General features: G+C 46.4%; 1 protein-coding gene across 1 annotated transcript in view; it reads right to left on the bottom strand.

The window, feature by feature from the left end:
* ECRG4 (ECRG4 augurin precursor) overlaps window positions 1-20,278 on the bottom strand; it is a 33,256-nt gene extending 12,978 nt beyond the window's left edge. Inside the window, exon 1 of the mRNA XM_083820820.1 lies at window positions 20,050-20,278. Coding sequence (XP_083676946.1) covers window positions 20,050-20,263 — 214 coding nt within the window. The 5' untranslated portion in view covers window positions 20,264-20,278. The remainder of the gene's footprint in view (window positions 1-20,049) is intronic.
* Window positions 20,279-20,850: the final 572 nt, after the last annotated feature.

Genomic DNA, 20,850 nt, shown 5'->3' with positions numbered 1-20,850 from the left:
TTTTCGTTTAAAAGTAGGCTGTCACATACAGAGAACTAAAGTCTTCTATATATATATATATATATATAAAAATAAAAAATAGAAATATTATTCAGAGATCTAGCATATTCTCTTCATAGCATTATATGGGAAAATATATCTGTCTTTTCCCTTCCCAGAATATGTGAACAGCTTTAGGAATAAATTATCTAAAATTATCTAAGGATTAGTTTTTGACAAGAACAATGACAGTTATGAAATGTGTCAGTTTTTTTTTTTCACTGATATTAGAATTCTGTGCACTGGTGATGTATGTGCAGATGGAGAAGAAGACACAATCTAAGTGGCTGTTTAATAGCTTCGGAGTCTAACTTCAGATTAAAAATATTAGATGAGGGTTAACAAGCATGTGGAAAGTATAAGGCATTTTTCTTGGACAACACAGGAAGAACTTAAGAGGGATAGTGTTGGAGTAGGTAGGTCTTTCTTAATCACTGGGAGATTATTTTTCTTTCTAAAAGACAATCTCTGTCAGAAGTACTCTTCATGATCCTGAAAGATGTGTTTATACAGGGATGTCAGAGGATCTGAATTATGCAGGTGGTCAGACCAGATTTATGTCTTCTAGCCTTAAAATCAATGCACTTCTCTCAGATGTGAAAGGAAGGAAAAGCCAGGTGGTAGCAAAGAATTTGTACATTTACAAATCACCTATAGAAACTCTTTGTTCCAAATTTACACAGAAATGTCAGCTGAAACCGACTTTTCTTCCACCTAGCTGTTACCATTTTCCCATCGATTGCACAGCAGTGGCTTCAGGCATTATCTGAAAAAGGACAAATGGCTGATTACAGGGCTACACCGAACTGAGGGTCTGCAGGTAAGCAGCAGAGCAAGGAAAAGGGCAGAGCAGATCATAAAGACCGAGGGGCAGGAGTAAGACACAATTGCATAAGGTCTTGACAAAGCACATTTATTCCCAGAAGTAAAACACTTGTGCTTATGCCGCCTGCTGAGGATGAACTCTGCATGGCAAGTGGTAAGAACAGCCACTACAAGAAGAGCCTTTAATAAGAAGAGAAAAATGGAGGTGAGTTTTCCCATTGTTACGCTGAGATTCAAGCATCACTCTGGCTGACTGACATGGAGATGCGCTGACATGAGGGCTTGTCCTTCCTGTAACTGAAAACCCATGCTCTGTTAACTGATCACTTCCACAGGCAGTTCCACACTCTGTGATCAATGCTTTCAGAGGCTATTGACACAGCTAAAGGAATCCCATCTGTGTCTGTCACAGGAGAGCTTCTCATCTCTATATATCACCATTAGGAAGAGAAGACTGACATTAGCGTTCACAACACATGAGGCTGTATTAAAATAAAAAGGCATCGAGTATGAGGTCTCTAAATAGGATCAGAATGGATTTATTACAGTGCCAGTGTGCTGCAACGTCTGAATGAACGTTTAGGAACAGACAACAGGGAGAAGTCCCAGAAAACATCAGATCCCACAGAGTTTCTTTCAGACAACCCTTCTCTACATCATTACGTCTTGCCTGCGGTAAGTCAAGCCAAACACAGCATGAAAACATTTCTGTATTTCAGCCTGTGCTAAATAAATGTTTCTGCCTATTGTTTTTTTAACGACAGATGTTTCCCTTTGGATCTTCATGCACCAGCATAGGCTGTTCTGCTGGTGGATAAAAGTTCTGCCAGTGTGTTTGTGAGTACGTGTGGACAAATTGCAACATTCAAACGTACAAACCAGTGAATAAATATGTGCACTGCACATTTTTTTAAATGGTGCCTGTCCACCACCATCCCCAGTGACTGGGGACAGTTCTGGGGAAGTCAAGATGGAGAGCGGAACAAATGCTGAACAAAGCAGATATTTGCAGTGACAGTCTCCTGAAGAGGAAATTAGGAATAATACCTGCCCCATATACAAAGCTTTCCTGCCAGGCTGTAGGGATGTGCTCTCACTTTCTTAGATTCTTGCACCTCATCTTCACTTCAGTTAAGTCATGGCTAAATTACAGGATGTCAGAGGCCAGCCATATAGCTGTGTGTATGTGGGTATTCCCCCACCAGAAAATGCTACAAAAAGACTTCCCATTTTTTCAAATGTGTTGACATTTTAAATACCTGATGATCTATGTTTCAGTGACTACAGCTAGCGAAACTGCCAAAGGAGACCAGGATCTCCCTCTTCCTCAGAAACACTTGGATCTGCCGATGGGTTTCACAGCTGCACTTCTCTCAGAGAGCTAGAGCTCTGAACGTCATGTAAGGGCAGGGTGGAAGAGCAGGCTCTGTCCCTTAGCAAGCGCAGGGCTAAAAGGCTGGTGAACTTTGGGCATGCAGAGGTCACAGAGAGCCAAGGCCATGCCCACCACAGCATTCTCCCATACAGCTGTGTCAGAAATAGAGTGGCCAGCAGGACTAGGGAAGTGATGGTCCCTCTGTATTCAGCTCTGGTGAGAGTACATTTTGAGTGCTGTGCTCAGTTTGGGGCCCCTCAATACGAGAGGGACATCGAGGTGCTGGAGCATGTCCAGAGAAGGGATACAAAGCTGACGAAAGGTCTAGAGAACAAATCTTACGAAGGGTGGCTGGGGGACCTGGAGTTGTTCAGTCTGGAGAAGAGGAGGCTCAGGGGAGACCTTATTGCTCTCTACAACTACCTGAAAGGAGGTTGTAGGGAGGTGGGTATCGGGTTCTTCTCCCAAGTGATGAGGGGAAAAGGCCTTAAGAAGCACCAGGGGAGTTCTAAGTTGGATATTAGGAAATATTTCTTCACTGAAAGGGTTGTGAGGCAGTGGAACAGGCTTCCAGGGAAGTGGTTGAGTCACCATCCCTGGAGGTCTTCAAGAAATGTGTAGATGTAGTGCCTAGTGACATGGTTTAATGGAGGACCTGGCAATGCTAGGTAAAAGGTTGGACCAGATGATCTTAGAGGTCTTTTCCAACCTGAATTGTTCTATGATTCTTTGATTCTAAAGTTGAGCTACTTGATAGTCAAGCTTTCTTTTGTTAAAAATACCTTCCCTTTATTCCCCAAGCATGACATTCTTAATTGCACTTATAAATTACTTTTTTTGGTCCTTTTGTGTAGCAGCATGCAAAGCAAATTTTAAATCTAATCTGACAAATCTGTAGAAGTACCTAAACCATGGTGCATCTGTGCTGCAGCCTGAAGTGGGATGGAATATGGAGCTTTCATTACACTAGGGATTTCGAGTTGTTTCCTTGTTGGTCAGATGAAATGGAGAAAATATTAAGAAATAAACAGTAGCATCACCAGAGACTGATAGTATTCCTCTGTGTCTACTCACTGCCCTTTACTCGCATTATTTTTAGCCATTTCCTTGGCTACAGAGCGTGCATTCACACACCCATGCACACACACACACATACGTGCATGCGCCCACTGACAAAGAGCCTTCTTACGGCAAGGAAAATACCCTGTATGAGTCTGCAGGCAACTGAAGGCTAAAACATTTCTTTACGACACCCCACAGCTGTTGTCAGGGCAGAATTATACAGTCCTCAAATAACTTTTTGTATGGTAATATCTAAAGGTATGTTTTTGACATTCGTCCCGTTCCTTCAGCAAACAAATATTTTATCATTTTACCTTAAAAATAATATGCTTCCTGTCTCCATCCCAAGTGCCTGGCCAGAAGAACAGACCTTTTATTTTTTTTCTGCCACAGAACAAGTTTCTCTTTATTTAATCATTTCTTGGCTCCTGAAAGTAGGGCTAGAGGTGCGCAGGATGGTGAGCGGCGGGCCGGACAGGCTGCTGGGGAAGCCGCGGGTGAAAGGCAGGCTTATTTTGCTCCTCCCAAATCCTGGCCCCTCAGCTGCAAACATTGACTGAAATGTGGAGAATCACATTTCTGCTTCAGCAGGCCGGCTGGCTGGAGAAGGATGATCACAAGCAGATGTACCCGTGTTCTCATGCAAAAGGAATTCGGTCTTCTGTGGAGGCTGCGCGATGTGAGACGGGCTCCCGGGAGTATTTCAGCCTCCCCTAATTCCTTGCAGGTGTTGGAGGCTGGTGTATCACAGGGCTGCAGAGCTGAGCCTCGCCATCCAGGGTCTGTGTGGAGGAGCTGCACGGTGAGGGCTAGCAGGAGGGCAGAGGGAGAAGAAATGGCCTGCAGGGCTAGGCAGGCTTGGTTATGGAGGGCTCTGTCTTATAAAGACGTGAGGACGTGGCACTAAAGGATGTGGCTTAGTGGTGGGGCTCTGTTGGTCAGGTTGGTGGTTGGACTTGGTGATCTTGAAGGTCTTTTCCAACCTCGCTGATTCTGTGGTTCATACTCTTGGTTTATGCTAGGTGGGCTCCAAACATCACAAGGCTGAAGCAGCAGAACTGTGTTTTATCCTACGCACAGTGCTTCTTACTTCTTGCTATGGAAATCCAGGAGGAATAAACAGGATTGAAATAGTAGTTTCAATACAATTTCTCTGAATCCATAACAAATTAGAGACAGGCAATGAGCATGGCTCATAACATCTACGTGTTAAAAAATTCTGGCTTATAATGGGACATCCCAGTAGCATTGCAAATAGCCCAAGGAAATCACAGTCAGTTTAAAGAAGCTTTTGATTCAGTTACAGCTGTACTTTGGAGGCTTGTGATGCAGAGCAGCTAAGGCAAGAGTTGTACTCTGGGGTTCGACGGAAATGGATGTAGCCCTTGGATCACACCCCCGGATGCCTGGCCACACGAGGGTGTGTGTTTGCAGCCATGGCCCGTATCTGGACATACGGTGACTGTATGCAGCCCATAAAAGCCTGGGTACCCTGCACGTGGCTCACCTGAAGGCAGTCAGTGGCATCCACGTGCACGCAGGAGTGCTGAGATGCGAGGCTGTACTTACTGCAGCCACTAGAAAGTAACACGATCGTGCAGACCTCAGCAATGCCACTGCTGCAGCTCGTGTACTGTGCAAAGCCCAGTCCACCTGGGGTAGGCTTCTAAAACTAAAGGAACGGGACCTGGAAGCCTCTAAAGGATTTGGTGGTGGTGGTGGTAGTGGTTCTTTGCTGACTCCACAAGAAACATCAGCACTTACTTTGAGAGATCTACTCTCTCAGATAACTAAAATTGGGGTTCAAGTGAGGCTCCAATTCAGTGAATACCATTTAACAGCATGATGAGCTAAGCAGTCCCTGCCCAGCTTTTTCCCCTCTCGTTGCATCTGCGCACACAGCTCTCCGTGGAGCCACACAGTGACCTGTTCCAAGAAAGAGGCTTTAGCTGAAAGTGCCCCAAAGGATAAAAGGCAAACAACCCCACCAGCACTTCACCTGGATCCACCTCCGGATCCGCTTCATCACTGACCGAGTGACCCACCAGCAGAGGGGACCAGAGGGCACCAAGCAGGAATGGGGGTGCTGTTAGATGAAATTGAGTCCCCTGATGGTTCACCACCACCACAGACACCTCCCTCCCTCCCTCAGCCCTCCTGAGAGTTGTTCTTACTGCACACCAGCTTCGTGAGGTGAACTCAGTGGTGCACCCAACATGCAAAAAACACGGGACAAGGGAGGACATGGAAAAGAGCAGCTGAACTTGAGCAATGGGGTTATTCTTCTAGATTGTGCCAGCTACCTGGTAGGACATTGTCCTGAGCAGGAGAGGCAACTTGAGAAGTGTTGCCGCCCCGTGTGGCCGTGCAGCCACAGCAGCAGCAGCTAATGACAGTGAAGTCAGCAGGCTGCTCCCATCCTTGAGTTAATTGCAGGGTGGCAGCAGCCAGATACTTTGTGATAAGGGCTGTACATCACACAAGGAGACGTGACGCCTCTGGCTCGTAGGTATTCTTTAAGAGGCTCTCATGACTCTTCTGCTTTGCTAGCAGGAAAATGAAGAAGCCTCTGCAGAGACGCCCACTCAAAAGCCACTTGCTTTCATCCCCTTCAGCATTTTGTCCTGCAAGGACTTGGAAATCTCTGGCCCTTTTCTTGCCCAAAGGTCTTGTCCTTGGCAAGCCAGTCATTTCCCTGCAGCAAGACAAGAGCTGTCAACCAGAGCTGTCCCAGGAGAGTTGATCCAGTTGTCAGGGGGCTTTGGGGCTGACAGGAGGAGAGGCAAACCTGCTGCTGCTGTCAGCCTTTCAGCAAAGGGGACAAAAAGGCACTCTGGCAGCTCGGTTGCTTTTTATCGTCTTGCTAACTCAGATAAGAAGATGGTGCACGTCCCTTTGTGTCCCCAAGCGCTAATCCTCGTGCAGGTTTGCATCTAGTCTGCACTGCACACAGCTTACACACAGCGTGCTGCACTGCACTGTGCAGCTGGTGAGTGCAAGTCCTCCCAGCACATTCTCCCAGTTGGTCTCCTCCTGTGGGACAGGTCTCCCTGCCTGCTGCCTGAACTTTTGGCGTGTGGCTCATAGGACAAGTCGCACCTCGGACAGAAACCTAATCCCTACCCTGAACGATAAAACACAGACAATACCTTCCACATTACAGAAACTGAAATCTCAGCTAAGCAAAAATTCTGTATGAAAGAATTTATGATTTTGTATGCCTCCGTCTTTCTTATAGTCTGTGACCAGGTTCTGTGTTTTCATAAGCAAAGTTTCCTGTGCAGAACAACAGTTCTTAAGCATTGTTCCAGCTCAGAGGTACACATTTTTGAGCACTAAAACCAGTTGCTCAGATATTTTTTTTTTTGTTAACAACTAATAAAATAAGGATTATGAACACAGTCATGAGACAAATCGAGTAAGACTGGGTGAGAATTTCGCCTCGGTATATAGCACTGTGTTATTAAACCAGTAACTGGAGCAGAAACCTCCTTCTAGACAGATTCAGAAGGAAGGAAAAAAGGGGCTGACGAGTCATTAGTCTGAATTACTGGAAAACAGGCAGAAAACTGACAGGTAGCTTCCAGCAAATTTCCACGTAAAGGTTTAGCAGATCCTTTCCAAACAAAGCTTTGAGATGAGTTTCATTCCTGATCACTGGGAAGGGCTTAGACATTAGCCCAAGGAAGTGCTGATATTTAGAAATCTGACAAGGCAACTGCAATGGGGAAAACTCAGACGAACGTGTCTGCTTCTGGCACCGTGGGAGACAGGCAAGAAGGGAAAGGACACGAATCCTGTTCATGGAGATATTTTATTTCATATTTCCTGGCCCATATTATTTAAATAACGTCACCCTAAATCAGAAAGAGAGACGGTTTATTTCTCACAGTTGTGATTTGGCTTTGTGCTGCCCCTAATAGCTGTGCAGAGATCCTGCTTTTACAGAGCTATCCAGTAACTGAACTGGCTATTTTGGGGAAATTCTTCCTGTTTGACTGCAGCCACTGCCTCTTTTGGCTGCCCCCCCCCCCTTCTCCTCGCATTCCAGTTGCAGACCTGTTTATACCACTGCCTTTCACGGCCTGAGTACCAGGAACTCAGGCTGGAGCCCGTTTACACACCTCTCTCCCCTGCCCTGACACACCACACTGTGAATGCCCCTTCTGTGGAGACACTTGAGGGCTCCCAGAGCCGAGCAGTATTTTTTTGGAAGAGATCAGCACACAGGTACACTGGTGCCAGCTTAATTCCCTAAATAACTACATCAGATTTATTTATTTATTTATTTATTTGGGGGGGAGCTACTACCCCCCTGTCTCAGTTAAATGCCTGAATTCCATCAAAACCTTCCTCCCCTTCAGACTTCAATCTTTGTCTAAAACAGATGGCCCCATAAATAATACATCCTAGGCAACCCGATCAGCCATCCCCGGGATGCACTTGAGCTCCTGTCTCTCATAATATCACCACTAGATTAGCTCTGGGAATTCCTTTAATTTAATCCTTTTAACAGGTCATGTGCACACGAAGCGGAGACTGGGAAATGAGACGTGTTCAGCTGGGCTCAGTCGTCCCTCACCCGGTGCTGGCAGGTCCCTGCTTGCTGCTTTTGGGGGCTCCGTGGGAGATACCCACTGCCCTCTTTTAGAGCCACGTCCTGGAGGAAAAATCATCCTCGATACCTGGCCCTGGGCAGCTAACTGCCTCTGAAACGGGGAGGAGGCAAGGGAACTGGGCTGGAGAGATGAGCGTGGAGAGATGGAGAGGGGCCAGGGCACAGAGCATCTGAGCAGCACCGTCCCACCCGGCCCGAGGACTAGCGGGGAAGAGTGGGGCATCTGCTGGATGCCTCTGGGGGCTGAAAGCATCGCATTTCTTTCAGGACGGAACACAGAAGTCCATAAATTCTTAAATTAATTAATTCTTAATTCACAAATGTCTTTAGTGCCCCCTGCTTTTCCAAATAACCGGCTTCTAGTAGGCACTTGGTGATGTCTGTGGGGTTTATTCTCAACCCACCCAATCTCCCTCTGGGGACGAGGGCAGAAATACCAAACACAGGTGATGCGGTGGGTCCTTCTCACAGCTGCCCCAGTGGTAACGTTGGTCTTAGATCTTCCTGTCCTTCCTCTCCCTGTCCAGCTATGGCCTGAGCTCCAGACAAATTGGTAAAATGGGCATATGGGAAGCCCTGGTGGCCTTTGCAAGCTGAATTTCATCTCCCCAACCTCCCCTGCACCACTGGGAAAGGTGTTCTGAGCACTGTTCTGTGAACAGCTTCACCCATATGACACCAACATTAAAAAAAAAAAAAAAAAAAAAAAAAGCCTTCCTCAAACAAAGCGAGCAAAGGAAACCAAAGGAAACTTCCATTTTCTATTGCAAATATGTTGCTTCTCAAAACCTTGGTGCACAGAGCTGCCACCCACTTTTATCCTCACAGTGCAGGTGGCAGCAGCTGTGATTCAGGACATGATAACAGCAAGCAAGACGTGAAAGATGGACCAATGGGTCTGTTTTGAATGGTTTCTTTGCCAAGAAAATTGCATCGCAGACCTACATCCTCACACTGCACTGCAGGCGTGCAGCTTATGCTCTTAGTACGGGACAAGTAAAAGGGTCTGGATTAAAAACAAGCAGAAAGGCCAGCAATCTTTTTCAGTCCAGGGTCATTTTCCCTGACCGATGGGAAATGTCCTCTGGCGTTGACCTCACTGGGGTGCACATCACGGCGTGGGGCTGCAGCCTGCACTGCGCTGTCTCATGGGCTGCAGCAGGCAGAGAGCCATTTTCAAAGGGTTGCAAACCTCTCTGTTTCTTTAAAAAATGGGTCTGGAAAGGAAAAGATGGGCTCTAGTCCTTATCTGGAAATGCCTCCAGGGTGCAAATATTTTAAAGTAGCACTGTTAAAATGGAATGGCTTTTAAATCATAACAAATCATCTCTTGCATTTCTGTCATGCCTTTCATCCTATTTTCTCTTTGCAAACATAAACACATTAAGTTCAACAACACATCTGGCAAAGCGTTGTGCCGTGCGGGAGCTTTCACGTCCCAGTTCGGTGGATGAGCAAGCGCATGGGGACGGTAGGGACTCCCCATCCCACTTCAGATGGGCTCTCTTTGGCAGAACTTGGACCACGGCCAAGATCTCCTGACCACCAGCCTTCTGCTGGAGTGGGAAGGCGTCTTTCCTTATGGCCCGGCTGATCTGTTTGTGAGGAGGCCGGATCGTGGATCTGCTCTCATCAAAGATAAAATGCTGAAGGGGAGAAAGACTGCAGGGGACGAAATAAGCACCACTTTCCCAGCTGTCTTCATTAAGCTCTTCAGCGTCTACCCCATGCATTTGCAATGCTGAGATGTCATCCCGTTTGGATTCCTGTTCCATGCATACCCACTTGGTATTGTACTGGAAACTGATTATCAAGAGACACATTTACTGTGTGGCGAATCAGAATTTGTTATTATCACCACCCCATTAATTTCCACACACATCTGCTGGAGTACTTGTTTCTGCCTGTGTCTCACATTTATCTTCATCTAATCCACTTTTTACTGCCCTTGTCCTAGTGCCAGCAACTATCATCAGGAACTGTAAACACTCGTTAGTTAACCATTTATGATCGCCAGCCCTTCAGATCCCGCGTTGTTGGGCTTTAAGGGGTTTTCTGCGATGCCGCAACTATTTAACCGCGTTAGGAAATAATTCACGAGCAGGTACAACCAGAGACAGCCCCCGCTCCCCAGCTGCAGGAGGGGTGAGGAGGTTTGGGATTGCCAAGGATGCCCGGGGAACTGAGGATCTGGGAAGTTACTGGTCCGAGCCCTCGGCCTGACCGGCCTTTCATCCGTCCTTCGGCCACTGCACAACGTGTCCCCAGCGGGGAGGAAACCTTCCTGAGAAGACGACGCATCCCAGACGCGCCGGCTTCCCATCGGCCTGCAGGACACCTCCGGTTAAAATGTTTTCTGCCGAATCAAAAAGCATTCCTCCCATGCTACTTGACAGCCTCTTTTCCTCCGTCAAGCGTAATTAGCTTACTCTAATTAAAGGGCTGCAGCCAGGCTCAGCAGGAAGCCCGAGGAGCTCTGTCCTTAACCAGCAGCTTTTCATTTCGGTTCAGCTTTCAGGCAGCTGAAGGCCCCAGGCCCGGTGCGACCCTTCAGGGCACTGAATCGCCTCTGCCATCCCCTGTTTTGAGCCGTGAACAAAGCCCAGGCCCCCTGGGGTGGGCAGCAGGAGGCAGGTGGGGTGCAGAAGCTGCCCAAAGGTTTCTCCTGGTTTAGTTCGGGAGATGGGACAGATGAACTACCAAGGGTGTAAAAGCTTTTCTCCGTACCACCTCCCTGCTTTGGTGTGCCGTGGTCCTTCCTTGTGCCCACTTGCAGCTATTATTTCTTCCTTCTGCCTTCATGTGAACTATATATCTCCTAGTCACATGTTGACAGGAAAAATAATATCCCTCCAGGGCCACTCAGGCAACTGTGTGAAGCCAGGAGGCAGGGGAGTTCCTGGTGCCGATAGCTTGAGGAGCGTGGGGGCTCACCCCAGCCCCTCTGTGGAGCAGGAGGGAGAGAGCCAAGAGGGGAAATGTCACAGTTCTGTGGCTGCAGCCACCCACGGCAGTGCAAATCACACGCACGTGTCAGTGCCAGGACCTCCTCTGCCACGATTCCTTCCCTGTACCTAATTGCCTGCAGCTTGCTCCCTCTCGCCTCTTTTGCCCCTCAGTGACTTTGTGCAGATTAAGTGGTGATGATTTCAGAAGGGCAACGTTTTGGAGGGGACACTTGTTATCCTAAACTTACTAAACTCCCCCCTCCCCTCTCCAGGCCCTCTGACATCCCATTAACTTTAGCAGTAGGAAATTACATCTTGTGTCAAGGTTGAATTATTCTAACTTCAGTTTCTACTCCCCAGCTCCTGTTATGTCCTTGTCTGCAAGTTTAGACTTATACTTTATATAGAGTGTATGAAAGAATATGTAAGGATATACTTTATATGTATGTTTAGGAACATAAGTCACCTCTCAGCTGCCTCCTTGGTAGAAAAGCCAGTCCGTGTAGCTGAAGTCACACCTGTAAAGGCTTGCTGTCTCACTCCGGCCACCTTCCTGCAGACCCTGCTTGGTGTTTCCTCATCCTCCGTGCAGTGTGGGTCCCCAGGCCGGGTGTCTGACTCCAGAAGGGTTTTGCCAATGCTGCACGGAGGCAGGGTGATGTGCCTGTGTCTGTGTGGCGCACCCGTTCCGTGCAACGGGGGCTTTGCATAGCCTCACCTGGGGAGGTCGTGTCAATAAGGTTATTCATAACAACTCTGGCAGCCTTTCTGCTGTCTTACAGGTACTCCTTATATTTTCTCAGTCTGCAATTTGCCTCTATTTTAGAAATATTTAAACATGTTTTGGATGGTGATTATTTAACCAGACATTATTCTTTCTCGGTAACCTGTCATTATCATCACAGTTTCGTCCACTAACTTTCCCACAGCACGTTTTATTTTGCAGCATGGTTGATTGTAACACTCTATGATTTGAATCTTAGACAAAATCTTGCTGATTAAGCTTCTTGATTTTTATTTCACAGGCCTTCTTGACTGTAGTTAATATGAGCCTTGTCTTCTTAAAATCTGTTTTTGGTGGTGGCTCGGTTTATAATGCTGGCTGTCATAATGATGCTCCAGGCTCTTGTAGTGTAGAAGACAAGAAGACTGTTGATCTCCCTGCCAAAGGTAAATCCCAGCAGCTTATTTAGAAGCAATTTAGTTTCTAAAGTTAAAGATTAATTACCGAAGTACCTGAACATTTACCAGGTTAATTAGACAGGATCAGCAAAATCTCATTCAGAAGTAGTGGTTTCCTTATTTCCATTTAGATATAGATCTATTTAGGCTTCAATGGATTCCACTGTGAACTTTCATATCTTTCATATCCAAGTCAGCAAAACTGCCTGCAGCCTTTTTTTTCTTTTCTATTCTTGCTTGCCTTTTTTTTTTTTTTTCTTTTCAATTTTTGTCAGTGTTGATTACACAGTGGCACTCTGCCTCACTTTAAATGCAGAGCCGTATTTGAAACTCACTGAAGCTGATGAAAGGCCTTCCACTGGTCTCAGAAGGCCTAACTCGAGGCTCATAATCTGTGCATTACCTCGGCTGTAAGCATCTGAGATATGTAAAGAATATAATCTCTTTCTATCATGTCTTCTTTTTTGTTCCTATTTTTTAAACGTGCCATACAAGCTGTTAATGGAACAAATGACATGGAAACATAATCTGTATTCTTGCAGGTTTTGTGGCCGTGCTTGCTGCTTATTCCCTATCACCCAAACTGATAAAGGCTTGTTGGCGATACCGTAATTGAGTTTAGTGGGAGTGATTTATCAGGTTGCTAACAGAGAATGAAAACTTTGGGGAGGGGGGAACAACAGCAAGAGAATATGAACTTTTCAGAAACAAGAGCCTTGGTTTTTATGCAAATAGCTCTGTTGATGAAAACCAAGGGGAAAAAAATAATCACAACAGTTTTGCTTACAGAGCAGATAGCTTATCTAAGGAAATGGGATTTCAAAGTTCTTCCTGAAATGTCACCTGGGTTTCATTATCTCTCTGATAACATCTAGTGTATAGAATCTGTGCTTTACTCTTTGCTGTTAACTCATTAGGAATAAGTATGTAATTCTTCATTATGCAGAGAAAACATGGGACAGTCCCATAGTCTGACCACAAGAACAACAACAAACATACTTACAGTTTTTCTTTCATGCGAAAGTAATATTTTTCTAAAGAGCCAGCCTGAAGATCCAATGGGCTCAAAAGAAAGGCCCTACTGATTTCAAAAGTTTTAACCAACCTTTTATTTAGCTTATTTTCTATTCTTACTTTTAGGAGTTATTATCCTGTATTTGAGCTGTAGTAATACTCGGAAACCTCCAGCTCAGGATCCCACCGCGCTGAACTCGGTACAAGTGTGCATGAAGACATCAGGTTTTGTCAGCAAACACTCACCTACTGGTTGCAGGAGCCTGCAAAATGTCGGGTGTGATGCTCCAGCCACGTGTGGGTGGCCTTGGACCTGGTGGCTCGCACTCCACTGGGGCAAGGAGGAAAGCCACAGGGGCTGCTGCAGGGACTGGGACCGCCAGGGCCTCCTGAGAGGAATGCCGACCTTCAAAGTGGTCGGATGGTCACATTGCCAGTATCTGTGGCCACAAGTTCTGTGCGGATGCACCTTGGTGGTTAATCAGGGAGTCAACAACTTTAGAAGTGAGCAGGTGTTTCAAAGTGCTGCTGAATGGCTTGGGATGAAATGCTGAGAGTTGGCACCAGTAATTTAATGCCAGTGCAGACTAAGACTTTCTAGGCACTGGTGTTTATGTATGGTTCTTTACTTCTGAGCTCACCAGCTTCCTTACCAATGCCAAGATAAATTCATTATCATTATAGGTTCAATCTTACTTGGCTGGGAAGACATCTTTAAAAAAAATCTCTTTTTTGTTAAATTCATTGTTTTATTTTTCTCTCTACAGGTAGAGGAAATGTGAAACAGCCCTAACAAGAACTTCTAATTTTGATAAATTAATCGTCTCCCTATAGAGTGGTCAATTATAAGAGACGCTGTGAAGCGTGCTTGCACGTTTCAGAATGCCTCAAATTCATTAGCTATTCCTCTTGAGCTGGGTTAGTGAGCCACACGAAGAAAATGTGTTTGGAAAATCTCTTTGCAGCTCTCGTGTTTTTAAATAGGCAGCTAACAATTTACCATTCCCTCCTATTCAGCTGTTTGTTTTATTTCTCATATATAGGAAAAGGCAATCAGCTTTCTATTAAATGAAAAGATGAGGATAAAGTTCCCATTGTTAAATCATGTCTGCTGGCATCTCCTTATCTCTTCATAACAGTGGTTATTTTCTAAATCTTCTATTTCCCCTTATCCTGTGTGTATTTAGTTACTGCTTTTTCTATCAAGATTTCTGTAAGGCAGCCCCCTAAAACTGCTGTGACAACGTTTTACCTCGTATTCTCTTGTTTGGTAGGCAGGGCTGGCTTCCTTGCTTATAAATCATGCAAGAAGCCAAGTAAGGCTCTTCCCTGTGGGACCAGAGTGGGCCCGTAGGCCCTCTATGGAAACTCTCTGCTGTGAGGAGTCTGCACCATGGTACCCTGTGCTTTCAGTGTCAGAAAAGCCACTGAGCCCTGGTGGTCAGTCGTGGTCAGTGCTGCATTCAGCCCATTTCACCCTGTGGGTCAGTGGCAAAACCTTGTGGAGCCACCCTGTTTGTTTTTGTTCTGGTTCCCCTTCCAGAGTAAAGACAGAAAGAGGCCAGACGCAAGAGGAGAAAGCAGTGAATTTTCTGATAGCTTGGTCAGGAGGGTGATGCAGCCATGAAGGTTCATTAAAAGCCTGTTGGGTGGGGATGTAACCATCTTGCTTCTCACACGGCTCCTGCACTTCCACTGCCTGAGAGGCCGCAAGGTCCCACGTGGTGGAACAGATGAGACAAGCTCGAGGTGGAGTTGAGACACGAACTCTGTGGAGGCCTCCAAAACCCCAGAAGAAAAACAGGCATGACAGAGTTGTCCTGCAACAATTTCAGCCAAACTCTGCAGCAAACGTACACCGAATGAGGAGAGGACCTGGTCTGCAGAGTTGTGGTGGCTGCCAAGAGCCTTTCCTGTTGGATCTTGAACTATCGCTTGATCGTTAAAGCATCCAAAGGCCTCAGGCAAGCTTAGGACTGTGATATGCAAAGGGACTCCATTGCTGCATGGAGAATGATAAAGCCTTTCTCCAAAAAAAAGCAAATTCAGAAGAAGAACACCAGATTCAAAGTCAACAGTCTTCAAATAAATTAAAGCTGTGGACTTCAGACAGTAGAATATTCTCCTCAGCTATTTTCCCTGGGCCAACTCTCAACTTTGAGAGCTCATTACAAGAGCCCAACTCAACCCAGACTTAAATGCAAGTAAAGCATTTTCAGGGCAATAGTCCAGATTACCCTACAGGCTCGGCCTGAACAACCAGTATCAGTAACGCAACTGGAAGAAGCCAAAAAATCAAGTCTTTGGCAGTCACAGGCAGCCATATAATGAAAGGATCCACACCCCTTTTGTGCTTTGCCACAAAACATTTCATGAATCCATGACAAACTTAGGATCCTTGGTGCAAAAATAAAACCTATGACCGGCAATTTAGACTACCACCAAGAGGGAGGAGAAGAGAAAAAAAGGAATTTTATTGCCCTAGGACCATACCAGATGAAGTCAGTCGGGGGGGAAAAAAAAAAAAAAGAAAAACAAAAAAAAGATGATCTTCCAAGGTGGACTGTATTTTATATTACCTTTGGAAGCAAAAGCCCCACTGTTTTTCCATTTGATTCCCATTTCTTACCTTGTGATCATCTCAGTTCTGAGTCTGAGGACCAGAGAGGTGACCCAGCCACTCAAGAGATGGCTTGGTCCTGCATGGAGAAGTTTTCCTTCCATCCCCCTCACCCTCTCCTGCTGTAGCCAGTCTCTGACCTCCAGAATGAGGAGAAACATTGAACATGGCCTTTTGTCCAAACCTTTCTTATTCCCCCCAGATAAACCGAGCATCAAGGGAAGCCATGATGTGCCCTGGGTCCTACAAAGGACCATAAGGAGCAGGAAATAAATTCATCTTTATTCCAACTTGGCAGGAGTCATAATCAAAAAAACATTTTGCCAGGGAATCTGTCACTGAGGATCTAGTTGCATTTTTGTAATTAACCCTGATTTGGAAGTATAAGTCTTAAGCCATTTATGATCATCTAAAGTTTTAACCATGAAAGCTTTAAGAAGTCATACATGGTTAGCAAGAGACGTGGTAGGTAGGAAGCCTATTGCCCATCAAATTAATTTATTGAGAAGAAAACAGTTTACATCAGATTTTAAAATCAGGGCACCTTTAAAAGTTTCTCAGTTCCTGTTGTTATTTTCGTGAATGATGTCATGTTCCTCTATTTTTGAGACGGTAAACATTTCCAAAGCAATGATTTTGATGTCACAAACAGAAAATAATGATTCCAGGAGACAGAGAGAGAGAGACGAAGCAGAATCAGATTCTCTCTTTAAAATAATAATTAATAATTCATAATAATAATGATAAAATCTCCTTTCCTGAAAACACCTCTGGTAAAAAAAGCTGGAAGAGAAATAGAGAAATGAAATGATATACAAGTCCCAGAACTGTCACTGCACACTTGGTTTGTTTTAAAGCCTCCAAAGAAGACATAAGTGGGTCTTTTACCCTGCAGCTATCACTGCCCCAACCCCTTCCAAAAACAACAACAACAAAAAAAAAACCACCACCAGCAACAACAAAAACAAACCAAAACAATTAATATTCCTCTCTCTGCTGTGGAATTCTGATCAGCACATGGACTTAACCACCACATCAGTACAGTTCCCACAGAAGACAAGGTCAGAGTCTGACCCTTCACTTTATTTTTAAACACCCTTTTTTGCATTTGAACATGTAAGTAGTAATAGTTTAAAGAAAAAAAAAAAAAAGAAAAAAAAAAGCAGCAAGGAATCCATTGATTCTGATTCATGTTGATGCACTTAATGTCCTTACTGTAGCAGTAAGACCACTGTAGTTTGCTTTTAGTGTGATGATTACACACAAGTATTTCATTAGTATGAAACATACGTCTCAGAAAATGGAAGAACTGGAAAAAAAAGAAGAAAAAAAAAGGTAAAAAAAGAACACAAGCTATGAAATGAGGACAAATTCATGATTTGCCTCTAGTCAAGAGAATACATAAGATAAATCAGTGAGGATAGAAAGATCCTATGTGGAGTTCTGAAGGTGGGCAAAAGAAGACTTTCATTGAAGTGCCTTGAAAGAAAAGGAGACTTTGGGAAGAAAAGCTTCTTAAACATCAAAAGATAAAGGGCACAAATCAGGCTTAGTGAGCGAGTCTTTGAAAAAATGGTACCAACTTCGAAGTCAGCAAAACATGCATAGATTTAAATATAACAGCACAATCTTCTCTCGTACTTCTGAAACGTTACTTTCACAAATGAGACTGCAAGCCACTATTAGCAAAATTCCCTTTTCTGCAGTGTGCATTTCTAAAAATAAACCAGTAAAGCAGAAAATCCTAATGTCAAGAGAAAGCCAGAGGACTTTGCCTCCACTGCCTGTTAAAAAATCTTTTCCGAGGTTGGATGCATCCGCTTGCTTACACATGCTGGTGCACACCTAATTGCTGCAGAGGACGACCCGATTCCAGCACGTCATTCAGAGACATGTGCAGTTTAGGTGATGTATTCTCAAAAACGGGCACTGTACGAAACTCCGCTGAGCTTGTCAGCCTCGGATGAAGCGCACGAGGCTGAGCGCAGAGCGCCTTCCCTTCGATCCCCCAACAGGAGGGTGTTTTAGGGCCAAATGTCAGAGCCTGGTTAGAAGGGCAGGGGCAGGACAGCCACGGTGCTGGTTGTCTTGCTCAGCTTGTTCAGGAGCAATGCATTTTACACCACCACACCCAGCCGGCACACACACATCTGCATTATCGGCTTCCACGAGATAAATGGAGAGATAGAAAGCACAGTTTCACTTCCAGGTAGTGAGGGATGATTTCAGGGAACTTTGAGAACAAATAGGCTCACTGAAGTGATGAAGCACGCTTCCCAAAGTGATGAAGTATGTTTGCCAAAGGTGCTGCAACACAGCCAGCAGAAACCACGCTGAACTTTGCATGAGCTGGACACAGCACAATGGTATATATTGTGGCATAAGTACATTATTTCTTATATGCAGTTTCTGAGGGACTTACCCCACACTCAGGAATGATGTAGGACAAAAGTGAGCTGAGGGAAGAGGGGAAAAATGGCACGCGGGCCCACTGTTCTCCTTGCTTATGCCGACGGAGTGGGGCACTGCGGTTGGCAGCCCCAGCTCGCTTCTCCTGCACTCCCTTGACCCCTCACCACTTCTGATTTCCACCACACCAGGGCGGACAGGAGCAGCTTCCTCCAGCAGCACCCGGGGATGGGAAGAGCACGGCCCCCTTCCCCCTCTGGGGAGACATTCATGGAAACCGTCCACACATCCGAGGGGGCCAGGGAGGGAGGCTCGCTGTCTTTCCTGCTTCAGAAAGAAAATTATATTATCGGTTTGTTTTGCTCCCTCTGAGGAAGCGTGAATAAGGGAGAGGCAGAAGGAAGATATTTGCCTATTAAAAATAAATGATTCAGACATGAATTTTTGAGACTTTAAACATATGGCTGGAAAAATTCTTAGGGAAAAAAAAAACCCTCCTGAGACCGAATTTCCTTTTGATCGGAATTTGAGCAAGGGTGTGCTCACTGGGGGCCTTTAAGAGTCCCTGTCAAAGCAGATGTGCCACTGCTCACCGGTGGCGAGGACACCTGGCTCTTCCTTTCATCCGTGATTTGGTTTAGGTCTCCAGGATCAGGGAGAGCCTCTGCCTTCCACTGGCACGCTAGGGATCGTGAAGTGCACTCACTGCAGGGGGTGAGAGGAGAAGTGGGTCTGGCCACCTGGCACTTGCAAGGAATGGAACAACAGCCTGAAATGGACAAGGTGATGTGTGCTTTCTAATCAGTGTGTCATTTTTGCTTCGATCCTGAAGTGTCGGGATCTTGCTCAAGCAAAGGGACCACAGCACAGCGAGGGAAAAGCACCTCTGTGGGGAGGTGGCACCAGGACCCACCTGGGACCAGCGTGGGGGAAGAGGACACAGCCCCTGCATTTCAGTGGTGCGGGAGGGGACACGGGGTGCCCCAGCAGCTGTAGCAAGTTAATGATTTTCCAAATAGCAAAGCACAGGGGGAAGGAGGGCAGCATAAAGCCCTCCGGCTGCACGAGCTGGTTAGGCCCCGAATCTTTAAAAAGCAAAGATAGATGAGAGGTCGTATCCCGGGTCAAACTAGCCTGACACGATCTCTGGGGAATGACAATTAATCTGTAATTGGTGCACACACACTAAAAAAAAAAAAAAAAAAAAAAGCCCCGGGGAGGAGGAGGATGGGAGGGCACAGCCCTGAGTCACGCTCCCTGTCCCCAGCTGTGTGACATCCAGCTGCACCGGATGACAAGCAGCCCTCCCATGGCTGCTTTTTTTTGGGGGGGGCAGTTTTGGGGCCAAGCATTTCTGCCCCAAGAGCCTGGGGACAGAGGTGGCTGGGGGGATGTCAAGTCATTGTGTCCTGGGGCGCAGGCACAGCGTCAGGGGACATGGACACGTGGGAGGAGAGGGGCATGGGTGCTTTGCTTGTGTCAAGCCTTTCTCCACAAGAAGCCCTCCTGGCAGCAGCCACATCCCCTCGTACAGTGCTCAGCTTTCTCCTGCTGCCCCAAAAGCCCCATCTTGCTGTTACTCCCAGCAGCAGGGAAGGCAGCTGCTGGCCACGAAGCCACCTCTGCCCCAGGTGGCTTTGTTCAGCAGGCGGAGGCGGTCGTGGCGCTGTCACCACCTGCTCCCTGCAGCAGAAGATGAAGATATCGATACTCCAGCTCCTCCAGGGCCTGCCCTGCCCGTGCCTGAGCATCCCGCAGGTGACGCTTCCCATTTCCTCGTGCTGCTGTCAGCAGAAACATTAGTGCTGCTCTTGCTGTTCCTTTCCCTCACTCAGCTCTGCCTTTCTTGCCGATTCCTGTTTGCTGCACAGAGCTCTCCCCCTCCCCGAAACGGCAAACTACATTTTAGTGCAAACCTGAGTGCTGCAAAATCCGTCACAAGGCCTTTTGTACTCACCCCCACTACTACAGGGATTAACCAGGTACCCAGCGGTGCTGGGCTGTGCAGGAGGATCACCGCTTCGTTTAGCACTTGCTCTTTCTCCCGTGCGAATTTCGTGCCGCAGCAGCCAAACGCCAAACTCCCACCCATGTCCTTGGGCGCTTGTCTTTTCAGCAGGGGTGTCCAGCGAGCCAGAAGCCAAATTGGAAATCCTCCTTCGCTGAGGCATCTGGTAAACATTATCAGCTAGAGGTCTCCGGGCTTTGATTCAGGTCAGCTGGCATCAAAGGGGAATCAGGAGTGTTTGCTTTCAATTCCAGCGGCGAACAAAATAATCTATTTTAAAGCTCCGGCCTTCACCTGCCCTTGATCGGAGGTCGTTTCTCAGAGGAGGAAACACCAGAGGGAAGAAATGTTGTGCTGGGCGAAAGCCTCTGCTTTGTTCTCATGTGTTATGGCTGGCACCAGCAGGCCTCCGAGAGAGGGAGGTAACCACCCTGCCACTTGTTCAAATATTTTGAATAATAGCAATGTTATTTTAATAAATCTCCAGGGGCAAGAGTCGCCTGGGTTCAACGTTTTCCCCTTTCAACCTCGAGTGGCCGAGACCGATGGTTAGCGATCTCGGGGCGAGGGCAAGGGGAGAGCAGGACCAGGATTCAGCTTCTGTAAGAGGTTTCTTTTGGTTTTGCTTTTGGCTGTAAGAGCCACTGCTGCCAATGTTCCCCATCTGCTCCCTCCTCAAACCCAGGGTGGCGGCGTGCGAAGCTAGGAAAACATTCACTCCCCGTGCTGTCTCAGCTCAGCGTCCACCTC

Source organism: Anser anser (genome assembly GCF_964211835.1).
Source record: "Anser anser genome assembly, chromosome: 1".
In the NCBI taxonomy this organism is placed as follows: Eukaryota; Metazoa; Chordata; class Aves; order Anseriformes; family Anatidae; genus Anser; species Anser anser.
Note: the sequence above shows the minus strand (reverse complement) of the source record. Positions and strands in the feature narration are given on the sequence as shown.